The 15050-nt window shown below is 35.1% G+C and overlaps 2 protein-coding genes across 5 annotated transcripts; one reads left to right on the top strand and one right to left on the bottom strand.

Annotated features, from left to right (window-relative positions):
• The first annotated feature begins 368 nt into the window (after window positions 1-368).
• Window positions 369-5382, top strand: LOC132171197 (uncharacterized). Of its 2 annotated transcripts, none has more exons than XM_059582452.1 (4): window positions 369-570; window positions 1951-2079; window positions 3303-3451; window positions 4955-5382. In XM_059582452.1, exons 2-4 carry the CDS (start codon window positions 1971-1973, stop codon window positions 5030-5032), a joined length of 336 nt encoding a protein of 111 aa, XP_059438435.1. In that variant the 5' UTR covers window positions 369-570; window positions 1951-1970; the 3' UTR covers window positions 5033-5382. The 2 variants fall into 2 exon arrangements, with proteins under 2 accessions (XP_059438435.1, XP_059438436.1); XM_059582453.1 differs by lacking the exon at window positions 369-570 and adding an exon at window positions 579-890.
• Window positions 5383-5487: 105 nt separating this feature from the next.
• On the bottom strand, window positions 5488-9016 carry LOC132171196 (uncharacterized). Of its 3 annotated transcripts, none has more exons than XM_059582450.1 (5): window positions 8908-9016; window positions 7560-8478; window positions 6911-6978; window positions 5747-6040; window positions 5488-5576 (listed from the first exon to the last, which is right to left on the bottom strand). In XM_059582450.1, exons 2-3 carry the CDS (start codon window positions 8092-8094, stop codon window positions 6956-6958), a joined length of 558 nt encoding a protein of 185 aa, XP_059438433.1. In that variant the 5' UTR covers window positions 8095-8478; window positions 8908-9016; the 3' UTR covers window positions 5488-5576; window positions 5747-6040; window positions 6911-6955. The 3 variants fall into 3 exon arrangements, with proteins under 3 accessions (XP_059438433.1, XP_059438434.1, XP_059438432.1); XM_059582451.1 differs by having other exon boundaries at window positions 6921-6978; XM_059582449.1 differs by lacking the exon at window positions 6911-6978.
• Window positions 9017-15050: the final 6034 nt, after the last annotated feature.

The following is a 15050-nucleotide window of genomic DNA, read 5'->3' as shown; positions in this document are numbered from 1 at the left end:
AAAATTAATACGTAAAACGACGTCGTTTTGGGCTGTGTAAGTGTTGTAATTTTAAGACACAAAACGACGTAATTTTGGGGAAGGGTAAAATGTGTATAAAACATCCAAAACGACGTAGTTTAATGTTAAAAGGGTCCAAAGTGAGAGAAAACCAAAGTTCAGGAGGCCTAAATGAGAGTTTTGGAAATTCAGGGAGAGTTTTTCAAATTAGCAGAAAGTTCAGGGGGGTTTTCTAAAGTTTCCCCTTTTATTTTTTTATTTTTTATTTGGTTCGACTTAAAACATTTTTGTTTTTATTTTTTGTTATTTTTCGATGTTTAGTAAAACTAAAATTCTTTAATCATGCAAATGGTTTCTTTTTATTTCCGTAAACGATTTTCCCCCCACACAGTCGAGCTGCTCATCCCTCACACACACCCGACCTTCTTCTTCTTCTCGCTCAACTTCAAAGTCTCCTTCTCTCTCTCTCTCTCTCTCTCGCATACTCCTATCTCTCGGTACTCTCGTCTCTCTCCGGATTAGGCTTCTGATTTTCCCTTCGCCGTCGCCGTTGGGGTTATCGCATCTCAGGTACTCCCGTCTCTCCCGCAGCCCATTCTCGTACTTCTCTCTATATTTATGCTATTCTCTATCTCTCTCTCGCTTCGATTTTTCTCACTTTCACTCTCACCGATTTCTCTCTCTGAGATCGATTTCTCTATGTTTTTGGATTCCGGTTTTTGGGCATTCCATATTTATGAGTAAAAAGGGGTATTTCGAACGTACCGTAAGCGAGGGAGGATTTGTGGGTGTGGTTTTGATTCAGCCTTCGTTTTGAAAGTAATCTGTATTGTATTGAGTCTGGAACATCGGTGGTTTTTTGCCTAACACTAGCAGAAATTGAAACTCAGGTATTTGTAATGACAGTAAGATTAGTTGGATTGATTAGAGAATTGACAATTTGCTATGTATGTGGATGTGTTGGCATTAGAATTGTTAAAAAATGAATGATGTTTTTTCTGTTCTTTGGGTGCTCCTAAATCCTTTGAACTTGATCATTAATGGAAAACATGCAAGACGGTTTGAGGAAGCCAAGTGTTAAGGATGTCAGCTATGTTTGAGGAAAAAATGGACCTAATTTTGGTATTGTCCTAACACCTCAGGTTTTGGATAATCAAATCATTGACCCAGTTAATGGAATCATGGGGCTTGGAGTCTTGAATCAGGTTTAGGCCTATGGGATGAAAGATTGGCATCAAGGATTATTCCAAATGCCCGGGACCTTACTGTCATTCGTGGTAGCTGTTTATTGAGCACTTTGATAATATAGGAAAATTTGACAAATAGTCTCTTTCTCCTCATAAGAGGCATATTAAGCTAACTTTAATTTCACATTGCGGGTTATTGACTGCCAAAAAATTTGAAGCAGCTGGTAAGAGCTTCCAATTGCTAAGCAGCCTAAGCACTAGTATGATTTATATATTTTGTGTTGCATTTAGTTTTTGTTTAGGAAATAGAGAAATTTGATGGGATCATTCGTGTCTTGAGTTCAAATTTGATGGGATCATGGTTAGCCAATATGTATATACTTTAATTAAACATAATTTTTAGGTTGATTTTTTTAGTTGCTTTATATTAATATTTTTATGCTGTGAATAAAAATTGATATTTATAGTTTAATATGATTGAATGCAAATATAAGAAATATTTTCTGATTTTTTGTATGAGCCAAATGCCAGAAAATGTTTTCAGCAAAATCTTTTATCTGAAAAATGATTTCACTGAAAACATTTTCTAATAGAAAACATTTTACACCGAAACAAACGGAGCCTAAGTTAAACTATCTATCTTTTATAAAATCCAGACATTAAACGGTAGACCGTTCACATATAGAAGGGCCATTAAATTCAGCAGTTTTCATCTGCCTAGATTTGAGCTTGTGACTCTGTTTTGTGTTGTGCTTCGGAGTAGACTAGTGCAGGTGGAAGACGATGGCGTGGAGGCAGATATTCTTCAAAACAAGGGTGATTTCAATGTCACAGCAGCCACATCCAACTCCTGGGTTCTCTAGATTCTTCTCCAAATCATCACTATATGTAGGTAAGGTTTTTCTGAGGGTTTAACACACTATCCATTACACAATTTTCTCTCTGTTTGGTTTCCAAGAAAGAAAATATTGGGTTGTGTAGTTTGTGCTGTTTAGGCCAAATTGCTGTGTGAGGCTTTAAGGATGAACATTTTGATTTGTTTTTGTTGTCAAGTTTTGTAATTTTGTTGTAGTTGCCAGGAAAGTTGAAGGAAAGATTGGAAAGGGAAAAGAGATTTTGGGTTTTGGGATTTGTGTTGTTTAGGTTCTTGTAGAAATGAAAATGCAATTCCAGCCATGTAGGGTTCCTTGTGGGTTTTTGGGTTGTTGGGTTTTGGGTTCCGTGTCTGTTTTGGGCTGCTTTGTGTGTTTCCTTTGTTTTTCTTGCTTTTGTTTTTACTTGGTGTCCTTGTATATATTTCCGGGGTACTCATGGGTGCTTCACTCTTTTTTAATATACGCTTGATTACCTATCAAAAGTAATGCTACTCAGCCAAATGGGTGTCTATGCCTAAGATTGACTGTTTTGATTTCTGTTGTATTTTCTAGTTTTGTTTGGTTGCTTAGAAAATTTTAAGAAAACGGAAAATAAATTCTGGGTATAATGATTTATGTTGTTTGGGCTCTTCCATAAATGAGAAACTTGCCTCTAGCATGCTAAATAGCTGTAAAAGGTAATATCAAGCCTTTTGATTTTTCTGTTGTGTTATGTATTCTTTACTTCCCTTTGGTTGCTCAGAAAATTGATTAGCATTTTAAAGAAAGAAAAGGATGGTCTTATGATCTTATGATTAATGTTGTTTAGGTTTTTCTAGTAATGAAAATTATACATCAACTGAGATAAATGGCTGTATGAGAGTAGAGCTTGGTGCCTACTGGGGTCTGATATTTGGACAATAGATACAACCTTTCATTCCCTTTCCTAGCAATCAAAGTGAGCATTGGCCTTTGGTTGGTTTCTGAGAATATATGAGGTTATGAGAAAAGAAGAAAGAAATTGAACATACTATTCTTTTTTATTTATTTGGGTTTCCTAAAATTTGAAAAATATTGCCTATATTAAGGCAAATAGTTATATTTGGCTGAGATGGGGAGAAGTGTTATTTTCTCATGCCCCTAAATACAAATATTTGCATCAAGAAGTTGATAACTTTTTCTTTTATTTCCATCAGAGCAATTAGAGTTTTTAGTAAATTAGATATTACAATTGATTTTGAGGCTCTGGTTCCTGTTGCAGAAAAGGTTGGCATACCAGAATTTTTGAAGGGAATAGGGAAAGGGGTCGAATCCCATGTGGCTAAGCTTGAATCTGAAATTGGTGACTTCCAGAAGCTGCTTGTCACTCGCACTCTGAGGCTCAAGAAACTTGGCATACCATGCCAACAGGTAACCACTACAAATTCTCTACTTTTCCCTGTCAAAGAATGTGTCTGCATGCATTCCTGTGTGAATATGAGTTTGAGTTTCATCATAATTGTGTTTTCTGATGTATTTGTTTGTTCAACTGTAACTTTGATGACTTGGGAATATCACTGTGAAGTTTGAATGCAGAAATTTATGGTTACTCTGTTAGTAATGTTGCTTCTAAGTCAGCAAATAAGGTTTAACATATAAAAGAACAAGAAAGGTTATTCCTAAATTAACAAATTATCTTTTTTTCCTGCCATACATGCTTATCAAGCTGGAGCTTGCTTCTAAACTGAAACCTTACCTTTTTATGGCTTCAGTAGGCTGATATACTGCAAGGATGCTTCTAGTTTGGCCACAAATTATTTACTCTGATGCATAATTTTTGTCCGAAAGATTTTCTGTAATTGGTCCCCAAGAGAATAGCTATATTAGCTTGTTTTCATCAATGTAAAATCACAATGAACTATTTCTCGATTGTTTTCATGGTATTAGATTGGCAAAAGGATATAAAGGAACTGGTATAATCTTTGCTAAACTCCACTTTCACCATTGGAACATAATAATTAATAACTGTTTAAGATATTATTTTGCTATCTTTTTGATGAGTTGCTGAAGAGGATGGAGTATATGTTGGTAAAAATATAAGTTTGTTTCATTATCTCTATCTTTGAGTTACCTGCAACTAGTACTCCTCTATTGTCAACGAGAGTTTATGGGATTTTCATGTATGCAGCCAATTTTCTATTGCAGTTGCAACAACTGTTATCTTTCTGAATAATATATTTTTGCCTTAGATTTCATGCAAGTGTTATGGGTTATAGTGTTTATGGAGCATGTTGGTTTATCAATGGTAATAATTTCAATTTTGCTGCTGATTATTTTTCTTCAATTTATCTATTATGGTAACTTGATCTGCATTTAGTATGTATGTGGCTTTTGACTGAAATCTCAGCTTGACATTTGTCAGTGTGAAGTTTCACAAATTATCATGTCATCTAGATATGTTGGTATCATTTTTCTATCTCTGAATTATGAGGATCTGGTTGTCATTGATCCGTGGAATATAGGACCCCGTTTGTCTGCCAAAACTAAGGACTGCTTTATTTATGATGGTTTTGAAAATACAACTGTGGTGTTTTTGGTCCGGTATTGTTTCATCATATTCTGTGCTTATGGTTCTCTTATTAGATGCATATAACAACAGTATGGTCTATTACAGTGTACGACATTGAGTTACTAGTAGTCACTAATAAATTCTTTTCCATAGATCTTATTCAAAACCTAATGGAATGGTGAACTAATTTCACAAAAGTATGGTATGATCAGGTCTCGTGTATATCTCACATTTTCTAGCATTCTATGCTTACTTTTAGTCAGGATGAGAGGCTTTGTTAAATTTATGGAATGGTTTCATGACATTAGACATGATTACTCCACTTGAGCTTTCTTAAATTCTGACATTTGATTTTTGTGCTGCAGAGGAAGCTGATATTGAAATACGCCCACAAGTATAGGGTGGGACTATGGAGGCCTCGAGCTGAGCCTGTAAAATCCTAATTACTTATGCGGTAGCTAGTCCTTTGAAGATTAAGACCAAGATGGTTTGTCTGCTGGAGATCATTATGGCTCGGTACTTGCACATGGAATTGTTTCAGTTTTGAGGAGTTTCATTGTCTTAATGTTTGTAGTTTCTTTGAACAATTTCACGGATGTACTGAACTTAGTTAAACGGCCTTGTTGCTGCTGCATGCTCGTTTTGTAGTGACTAGATTCTTGAATCATTTTTAGGTTTCTTTGATACCTACTGGGATAGCACTTATAAATTGTTTCCAAAACCCTTGGCATTTAACATGGTATGTGAAAGTGAAAATCATATTCTTTAATACATGATATGGTTTCTGATGCCATTACATTCTCTCGAGAGTGGACGACGGAAAACAAAAAAAATCCTCCTCCCTTCGGACATTGCATGTTCTGACCAGAATTCTTGTGAATTCGGTCCATATGAGATTAAGAACTCTGCCAGACGGACGCACATAGGCCGGTTTCAGCAATAGGCCGAAACAGGATTCAGAGCTCCAGCAAACCCTACCCGAAAGACCTATAGATGACCCACAGACATTGTTAGAGACTCCACCATCAAGTGGAAGTAAACAACGAATTTAGTAATTGCAGACATTTTTCTACATCATAAGACCTTACTCAAAATGAATTTAGTAATTGACGACATTTTTCTACATCAAAAGTTGTCATCGGAAGAGAGCAACATACTTGGGAAACTCAAAGAGTCAGTGAAGAGGTGTCAAAGTATTCCATTTGAATCACACCACCATATTGCCAGTGTTGCAGAATTTGGAAATTCCTCCTTCCAATTCCATGTCTCTGCCGCATGACAACAGCCTTTGGGCAATCACATATCCACCTAAAATTGATACCATGTAATTGTTCTGCAAGCCTATGACCAGAATCCTTGAATGCAGCTCTGCCAGACTGCTGCACACAGGCCAATTTCAGCAAATAGGCCAAATCAGGATTCAGAGCTCCAGCAGACCCTGCTCAAAAGGCCTGTATCCACATACATTGTTAGAGACTCCACCATAAAGTAGAAGTAAACATTGTGTAGCACAAAACATAGCAGGACCCAAAGACCACAAAAGTTAAGATTTTTCTAAGAGGAAGATAACAAAATTTAGATTTTCTGCAAGTTTACAAAAGCTGAACAAAACTTAAGATTTTTCTGCAGCTGTATGAAATCGAACATACCAACTGCCGTTGATGCCCTTGGAGACCTACTCCAAGGATAAGTTACCTACTAATTGCAAATTTCTCATCCTTCAACAACATCCACTATTTGTAGAAAACAAGAACCAAACACCTGCTTTACATGAGTGCAAGACTCAGCATAAGATCTTACTCAAAATGAATTTATTAATTGCACAGGAATTTTTCTACATCAAAAGTTGTAATTGAAAGAGGGCAACATACGCAGGAAACCTATGGTCAGGTCAATTGGTTCACTTGCAGAAGGGTGTTCAAGTATTCCACTTGAATCACACCATCATCTACATATTGCACTCTCTGGAAATTTGTGGAGACTAAACCTTGATCATTCCCCGAGAGAGAGAGAGAGATAGAGAGAGAGATAGAGAGAGAGAACATGAAGTGAATTCCGCCTTCTTAATTTTGTCATTGTTTGGTAAATCTCATTATTTTGTTTAAACCACATACATATATAATAAGAAAGCTACTTTTGCAGCTATCTAACAAAGATATTTGAAATAAGTAGCATTTCTACTTATCACTAGTAATCAAGTAATGGTGATGGTTGTATGAGATATCATCCAAACATGAAATCTAATAGTAAGACAAACTGGTTAGGCAACCCCAAATAACATAAGGGAGAAAAAGTATAAAAGGGTCAAGAAGCAGGTATACAGGAATCTACTTGGTGTAATTTGAGGATGAATGCTTCTAGACGCATCACACACGAGAACCCAAGAAACCTGAAAGTTGACAATAAGGAGAGACATCACAATACTTAAGGGAAGGCAAATATAAGCAAGGAAAAATACAAGTATATACGCAGCCCTCATATTCCTTAAGTACTTGGAACCACCAGAAGTTTCTTGTTTATAACTTTTATATATACTTGCTAGGAATATTACCAATATCTTCCTTTGCAGTATTGTCAATCTTGTGCAGTAGAATAGCTTTTTATATGTCCATCCTCAATTCTAAGGATAGAATAGTATTACCCTATGGTAAAATTGGGATCACTACTTGAATTAAACAGCAAAAGCATCCTTGAACAGGAGATAAATAAAAAAGATAGAGAAACACGGGGATGTGTGTCCAATGTGCTAGCAGTGACAGGAAGAGTGAGCAGAGCACTTAAGTAAAACTAATATAATTGTGTTTATCTTCTCCTCCAAAACATTATCATGAAAATGCTATTAATAATGCTGATTCAGTGACGGCCTTTTATTACAGTGACATGAATAGCAAAAATAAATAAGTAAAATTCAATCATGGACAACCTAATAAATCTCCAAAGTGGTAACCGTTATTAGAGAGAGAACATTACCTTGGAAGATTATCACAAAGCAGAAGAGAATGGTGATTACAAACGCAATAAGGTTAGCATTTGAGGATGATGCCTTATCCGCTCTCTTTTTCTTCATCTCCTGCCTTTGTTCAATTCTTGCACGCCTTGATCTCGCAAGCTCAGAAATTTCTCTGACCAACTTTATATCGGCGGCATCCAATGATGGACTCTTAGGAGGACGGGGCGGTTTGGGAGGCTTCTTAGAACTCGTCTTTTTCCTCTTCTCTTTTTCCATTTCCATCTCCATCATACCCGCCGCTGCCTTTCCATCCACATTACCGATCAATATCTCCAAATTTTCACTATAGTGTAATACATTCTTGCTTGAACCTAATCCATCCATATCCCTCACTGATCTATCAAAACCAATTTTTCCACTCCTCAGCCTACCCAGCATTTTCCTTGCATGCTTACCACCTACATTCAAGTCTTTAACTCCATCATCTTCGCTTGTCGTCCCACCTCTTTCCAAATCAACAATTAAATCACTTTCCTCTGAATTACTATGATCCATTACAAACCGAATAGCCTCTTTAACTTTCCCTCCAACCTCTGATGTTAATAACCAAATGTTTACACGATAATAGACTCTCCAACATAATATACACAAACTTTCACAGAAGGATAGAAAAACCCACAAAACCTACAAAAATGGACCCTCCAACATAATATACCCAACCTTTCACAAACCCACAAAATATTTTCAGCTAACCAATTACTACAATCAAATTTAAGCTCATAGCTCAAGAAATTATGATCATGCAACCGTCAGAATCACAAGAGAACTATCAGTTTCTAACTTCATGATGTGTCATATAACAATTAAAGCTAAAAGGTTTTTTCTTTTTCCATCAAAATGACCTTAAAAAGTGATATTTCTCATTCCCATTCCTTCTTCCTGCAATTTAACGTGAAATCAAACAAAAAAGAAAAGAAAGTTATACCCATGAACAACTTTAAAAAAAAAAAAATCAATAAAAAAAACATTTTACTAAAAATTAAAATCAATCACATTATAGTAATCAAAATCGTTTGGATGCAGAGAAAATGTCAGAAAATAATAATTTAGAAATTGTATGACAAATTCTCTGTTATAATGTAAGGAAACAAAAATCTGAGCCTACATGAGCCATCAAAAGTTGAAATGAGATCAAGAAGATGGGTTTTTCATTTTGGGGTAAAGCAAAAAACATAAACTCATAAGATTCAAATTTCAGAAAACAAATCATTTCCTTTGTTATCTGTTTCCTATGTTTTCTCGGCAGCCAAACAAAAAGGAAAAACAGAAGCATCCAACCAGGGTTACAATGACCATCGTAGAACGTACCATTTGTTGTCAGGAAGAAAATGTTTGAGAGAGAGCCATTATTCTGAACGCAAAGAGCCCAACTGGGTTTCTTTCGTTAATGGTGAGTATATATCGCATCTGTGGCGGTCTGAAACTCATTTTCCATGATCATGATCCACGTGCCACGTGTTAGTACATGAATGTAAGACCCGTTTGTTTCGGCATAATTTTTTTTTTTTTTTTGGTTAAAAACGACATTTGGATTTGTACAAATTTCTTACTATTCATTCAATCATACTAACTTATAAATATCAACTTTTATTTACAATATAAAAATATTAATATAAAATAACTACAATAAATCAACCTAAAATTATGCTTAATTAAAGTATACACTAACAACAATTATATATTTTTTATACAATCTAAGGAATTGCAAAGAAAAAAAAATGACAGAGAGGAGTTCGACGCCACAAAGAAACTGCAAGAGGGCCTGTAGCTTTAGTTGAATCTCCTTGGAATCCTCGCGTAGGCGAGCTAGCTCCTTGCCCTGGTGGTTAATCTTGAATGAGGTCGCTAGCAACAAGGGTAGGCAGAAGCCTCAGTCCATTAAGAAGTTTCACCACCTCTTGCCTCCTCTGGTAACCTCCATCAACTCTGTTGATCCTTCCATGCAGATGGGCACTACCTCGATCGTTCCCCCATGGTCCTTCTTGCCAACGGTATGTCCTGCAACAACCGACCCAACTTCCCCCAAATCCCTCGAGAGGACCGAGCTAACAAGATGCAAGCTTACAGAGTTGGTAGTTGAAGGGGCTGAGTCACAGTTGGGGCCGCTCTTTAGCCCAGTTACCGCAAAAAACTATATTCAATGTAGCACGGCGTGTGCTTTGAATCGCGACTCACTAACTAATTAATTGTAAAAACATGGTTCTAAAGTTTCATTTTTCATGTGTAATTCATATTATGAAAAATTATTAGGCCATATGAATATGAATATTATTTTTAATGATAAATTCATACAAACCAAATGCATATAAAGCAAGAAAGGAGTATTTGATTACCCTCGCACTACAACGTTGAACAATTGATGGGCTTTTTATAAAGTTACTAAAATGGGATGAAAAGGTTTAATATAGCTAAGTTTTTGAATAGACAACCTTTTGGTTCGTTGGGTCGAGTACTTTGACGACTCAATATATAATATTTTTAGTTACAAAAGATGGCTTCTAAGTAATTTCTTGTCTGTTTGGGAAATTCTTTCTTATTTTATGTAAATTTTGGAGATAAAAAAAAAATATATATATATATAATTATCATTGCTAGGATATAATTATCCTATGATTGAACAAATCTATCAAGTTAAAAGCATAAAAAAGACAGTAATTAATTAATTAGACTTTCAATTTTACCAAGAACCCGACACTTTTTTTTTTTGGGATAAATATAGTTTACCCCCTCAACTAATTAACAACTGTTTTTGATTTTGCCCTATAAACCGATAAGCGTGACACTTAGATACATAAAAAGCAATTAAACCACTTTTCTATCATTCTTCCAAAAATACCTCTATTTTCTTAAATCAAAATTTCATGCAAATTCTTTCTATACTAATTGAACCTTACTATATGTATTTTAGTATTTAATCAAAAATTAATTTTTTTAACAAATTCATTCATTTTTTAAAAAAGAAAATAGGGGTATTTTTGGAAGAAGGACAAAAAAGTGGCTTAATTGCAATAAAATTGTAGTTTGATATATCTAAGTGTTACATCTATCAGTTCATGGTTTTTTTTTTTTTGGAAAATAGTTCATAAGACTTTTTTTAAAAACATGAAATTGATCGTTTAGGAAACTTATATTTAACCATTTTTTTGTTATTCTAGCATAGATGATGAAGAAATTCGTAAAGAAATAAAAGTAAAAGCAGAAATAAAAATAAAATAGACACAAATTTTTTTACGTGATTTGGTCTATGACCTACATATAAAATCCACAGGGCTACATTAGTCTCTTATTGAATGATTAATATTACAATACAGATGCTCATATTTATAGGAGAATTGAAATAGATAAGTATGGTAATTAAATCTGATTGATTTGATTACCATCAAACCTGATTACAATCAATAAATAATATATAATATCAATTTGATATATTTCTTTTTATGTAGGAAATATATTTCCTTTTATGGTAATCAAATCTGATTGATTTGATTACCATCAAACATTATTACAATCAATAAATAATTTATAATATCAATTTGATATATTTTCTTTTATGTAGGAAATATATTCTCTAACATTTCCCCTCAAACACAAGGTGTGAACTTGTGAAATCTTGAGTTTGTTTCTTGACTATAGCACTTAAGGAGGTGAGATGGCGCCGGAATTGGAAGTATCAGCAGCTCTTGAACATCGGCAACATTTGGCCGGAATAGGCCAACTATGGGCCTTATATGAAAGCCAACTATGGGCTAAGAGAGAAATGAGATGGGCAGCTATGGCCTCTTTTAGAGAAGAAAGAGCTAACTGTGGGCTAAGAGAGAAAGAGAATGGGCGACTATGGATTCTTTTAGAGAAGAAAGAGCCAACTTTAAGCTGAAGTGAGAGCCAACTATGAGCTAAAATCGCCTGAGTTTTAAAACAATACCACAGAGCCGAGAAGTAGGCGAACGATGGGCCAATGGTGGGCAACTTTGCCTCTTTTGATTTTTGATTTTTGATTTCTTTTTTTTTTTAATGAAAATCCTGTTATAAATTACATTAAACTGGGATAAGGATTACTTAATCCCATAACCAAACAGAACCAGGTATAACAACTATACCATGATATCATATTCCTAAGCTTAGAACAGGAATATATGCACACTAAAATAAGGGTAAACCAAAACCCGTAACCAAACACACTTCTACTTCACAAAACAAACCTCCTGAAACACGATCTGGCGTGAGATGAAACGGATTGCGGCTACGGCGACTTCGGTAGCAGTGCCAGCAAGATGGGGTGGTTCGACGACGGTTGGTGCGTTCAAGACGGTGGGCTGGCACTGGCGGAGGTTGTGGACTCGTGGTCGTCACGGTGCAAGGCTAGCTGGCAGTGGGCCAGTGGAGATCTGGCTGGGAAGAAACTTGCGGAATGAAAGGAGAGGAGGTGCTACAGTTGAGCACCAACGATCACGCACGGAGAGAGCCATTCTGAGAGAACAAAGCCTCTTTTGATTTTTTTTTTTTTTTTTACATCAACCAAAAAACAGAAAAATCAAAGAGCATAGGCCACATGTGGGGTCAATGGAGGTTGCTGCAACCATCAAATCTACCAAAATGGATGTGAAGTGATTGTAGAAATCGTCGGGTGTCTTGACATTGAAGAGTTCTCATGGCAAGGGGAATCCTCATCATGCTCTCCCCTGATTATCAACGTGGGTTGAAATCGTGTGGTGTGGGTTGGATGAAAACTTGATCTCCAACACACACACCATTGTTTGGAAAACCAAAGAAAAGACATAGAAAAGGAAAACTAGATCTGTCCTAAGAAGAATTGGAACAACAACATTTTTTTTTTGTGTGACGGCGGGAGGAAGGGAATGGAATCATAGGATGTCAGGATCAAATATTGGTGTTAACCATTTGCTCTGATATCATGAAAAAATTCGTAAAAAAAATAAAAGTAAAAGTGGAAATAAAAATAAAATAGACACAAAAATTTTACATGGTTTAGTCTATGGCTTACGTCCACAGATAAAGCCCACAGAGCTACATTAGGCTCTTATTAAATGATTGATATTATACTACAGATGCTCCTATTTATAGGAGAATTGAAATAGATAAGTATGGTAATCAAATTTGATAGATTTGATTACCATCAAACCTGATTACAATCGATAAATAATATATAATATTAATTTGATATATTTCCTTTTATGTAGGAAATATATTCTCTAACAGATGATCCCATTTGAGAATGGTGTGTATTAATTTGGAATTAGGAGATATGATTGAATGTGGATGAAGTGCAATCATGGTTACTCAAATTTGAAGTGAAACATTCTCTTTTTCTGGTAATTAGTAAATCCATAGAGTCTCACCTGTTTAAACACCCTCTTGCAATAATTAAGTACTGCTTTCTACTTGTCACAATATTAAGCATCAAGCCTATATATATATATATATTATTATTATTATTATACGCATAGAAAGCTGGGTTGTTGGTCACGCTTGGTCCCTAGCTATGGCCAGATGCATAATTTGGATCTAGGCTTCCTTTTCTCTCATTAATATCATATCCAATGAGGAAAATGCATGTACTTAATTATATGGGTGAGTTGTATATCTTTGCATTTAACATATTGCTGGATTTACCACCATTTTCAAACACATCGACCTTTGCTACCATACTTGCGTCCTCCGCTTGGAAAGCTCGGAAAGTAAATGGAAGTGTCAATTTTTACATCTACAATGCAGCATTTTAGGCCATAGCCAAACTTTACACAGGCTGCATTCCCATTTCATTCACTTCATCTCCGTTGCAACCTCTTTTTAAGGTTTCTTCGCACGTGTCGTACTTAAAATAATAATAATAATAATTGCCAGGCTCACTCAATATTTGGATTACTTGGTTGCTAGCTAGCTCTCAAGAATCATTTGCAGAGTTGGCCAGAGAAGTTCATTCTTTCCGCAGAAAGAGATCAAATTGTGATGTTTTATAGGTGTTCCTTTGATCTTCTTAAATAATATTAGATCAAGTTTCAGGTAGTTCACCTTTGGTTCATTAAGCAATCAGACCAAACATTAATTTGATCTTGCAGAAGTGCTTGAATTTCTTTTTTCTTTTTTTATTAAATGAATAAGTTCCAATGAAATTCTTCAAAAATTCATACAACTTTTAATTAAATCTTTGTAGATTTTAGAGTTTTTGGGCTCCTCAAGACTCAATATTTCCTAATCTCTTAATATTATGAAACTTCCATTAGAGTAAAGGATCCAGCTATAAAATGCTAATTAAGAGATTTTACTAAATAATTTATAATATTCCAATAGCTTAAAATTTGGAGGCTCCCTAATACCTATTCCAATATATATGGTCCCCTCCCTCCCCACTCAAAGAGTATAAAGAGAGGTAACATGGAGGAGACAAAAGATATAGCTTCAAGAACTAAGATTTTATTAAACCCAACATATTAATGGTCTAATAATCACACCATTTATCCTCTTTTAGATAAATATGATTCATGAAAATTTTACTCTAAGAAAAAAAAATAAAAACTTTATAAGAATTTGGATTAACATAAAAAAAAATATAAAGTAGAATTCTAGGATCGATTCCAGTTGTTTTTCTGAAAAAACAAAAAAACAAAAAAACCAAAAATTAGACGAACATTTAGAGACAAAAACAGGGAGTCGGGGGCATGTCCCCCCAGTTTCAAAATTTATCTTTATATATATATATATAGGCCTAAAAGGTAAGTTTGGCCCCTATCAAAAATAAAATAAAATATGAGCGGGTCTCAGGACCCTTAATTCTGTAGTTGTTAAGATGAACAATATAAAGTAGAATCCCAAGAATCAGGTATAATAGACTACCAACTAATGAGACATTTTACTTCCTTTGTAATAACTTATCAAGACTCCCAAGGAATTAAAGTCTAGCTAGCTGCCACCAAACCACCAAACTCATACTTGTATAAACGGTTCAATGCAGCTAGGGTTTCCCTCATGTACTCACTTCTTGTATTATCGTGTGTGGGAGAGCTAGAAAAAAAAGCATGATGAATATTCCCATTTCACTCCTATCCAAAATGTGTAGATATGAAATAGAAATACAAGGAGTTCATGTAAAGGTGAGCATATATAGTAGATCGAGCTGCTCTTGTAGATGCACATATTGCAGTGCTAAGGTCTTCCTTTGAGAAGCCCTCTTGTTGCATTTGATATTAAGTGCATCCCAAGATACAATGGTGCAGCATTGTTGATTCTCTGTGCAGGAAGTCACTGCCTCATAGTTCAGCTCTACTACATAGATTCATTTCCTGGATCTTTGAAGAGGTTTTTGAATGATCAAAATGTGTGTTTTGTGGGAGTTGGAGTGCAGGAAAAACTCAGCAAACTATCAAGTTAAAAGCATAAAAAAGATAGTAATTAATTAATTAGACTTTCAATTTTACCAAGAACCCAAAACACTT

The sequence above is a fragment of the Corylus avellana genome, chromosome ca2 (assembly GCF_901000735.1).
Source record: "Corylus avellana chromosome ca2, CavTom2PMs-1.0".
Lineage (NCBI taxonomy): Eukaryota > Viridiplantae > Streptophyta > Magnoliopsida > Fagales > Betulaceae > Corylus > Corylus avellana.
Note: the sequence above shows the minus strand (reverse complement) of the source record. Positions and strands in the feature narration are given on the sequence as shown.

What these genes read in the sequence shown, in the direction of transcription:
- LOC132171197 (XM_059582452.1), top strand. Translation starts at nt 1,971, where the DNA reads ATGGCGTGGAGGCAGATATTCTTCAAAACAAGGGTGATTTCAATGTCA. An exon ending in CAAATCATCACTATATGTAG is followed by an intron (nt 2,080 to 3,302) that starts GTAAGGTTTTTC and finishes TTCCTGTTGCAG; the next exon opens with AAAAGGTTGGCATACCAGAA. An exon ending in TTGGCATACCATGCCAACAG is followed by an intron (nt 3,452 to 4,954) that starts GTAACCACTACA and finishes TTTGTGCTGCAG; the next exon opens with AGGAAGCTGATATTGAAATA.
- LOC132171196 (XM_059582449.1), bottom strand. Translation starts at nt 8,094, where the DNA reads ATGGATCATAGTAATTCAGAGGAAAGTGATTTAATTGTTGATTTGGAA. An exon ending in CTTTGTGATAATCTTCCAAG is followed by an intron (nt 6,041 to 7,559) that starts GTAATGTTCTCT and finishes ATGTGGATACAG; the next exon opens with GCCTTTTGAGCAGGGTCTGC.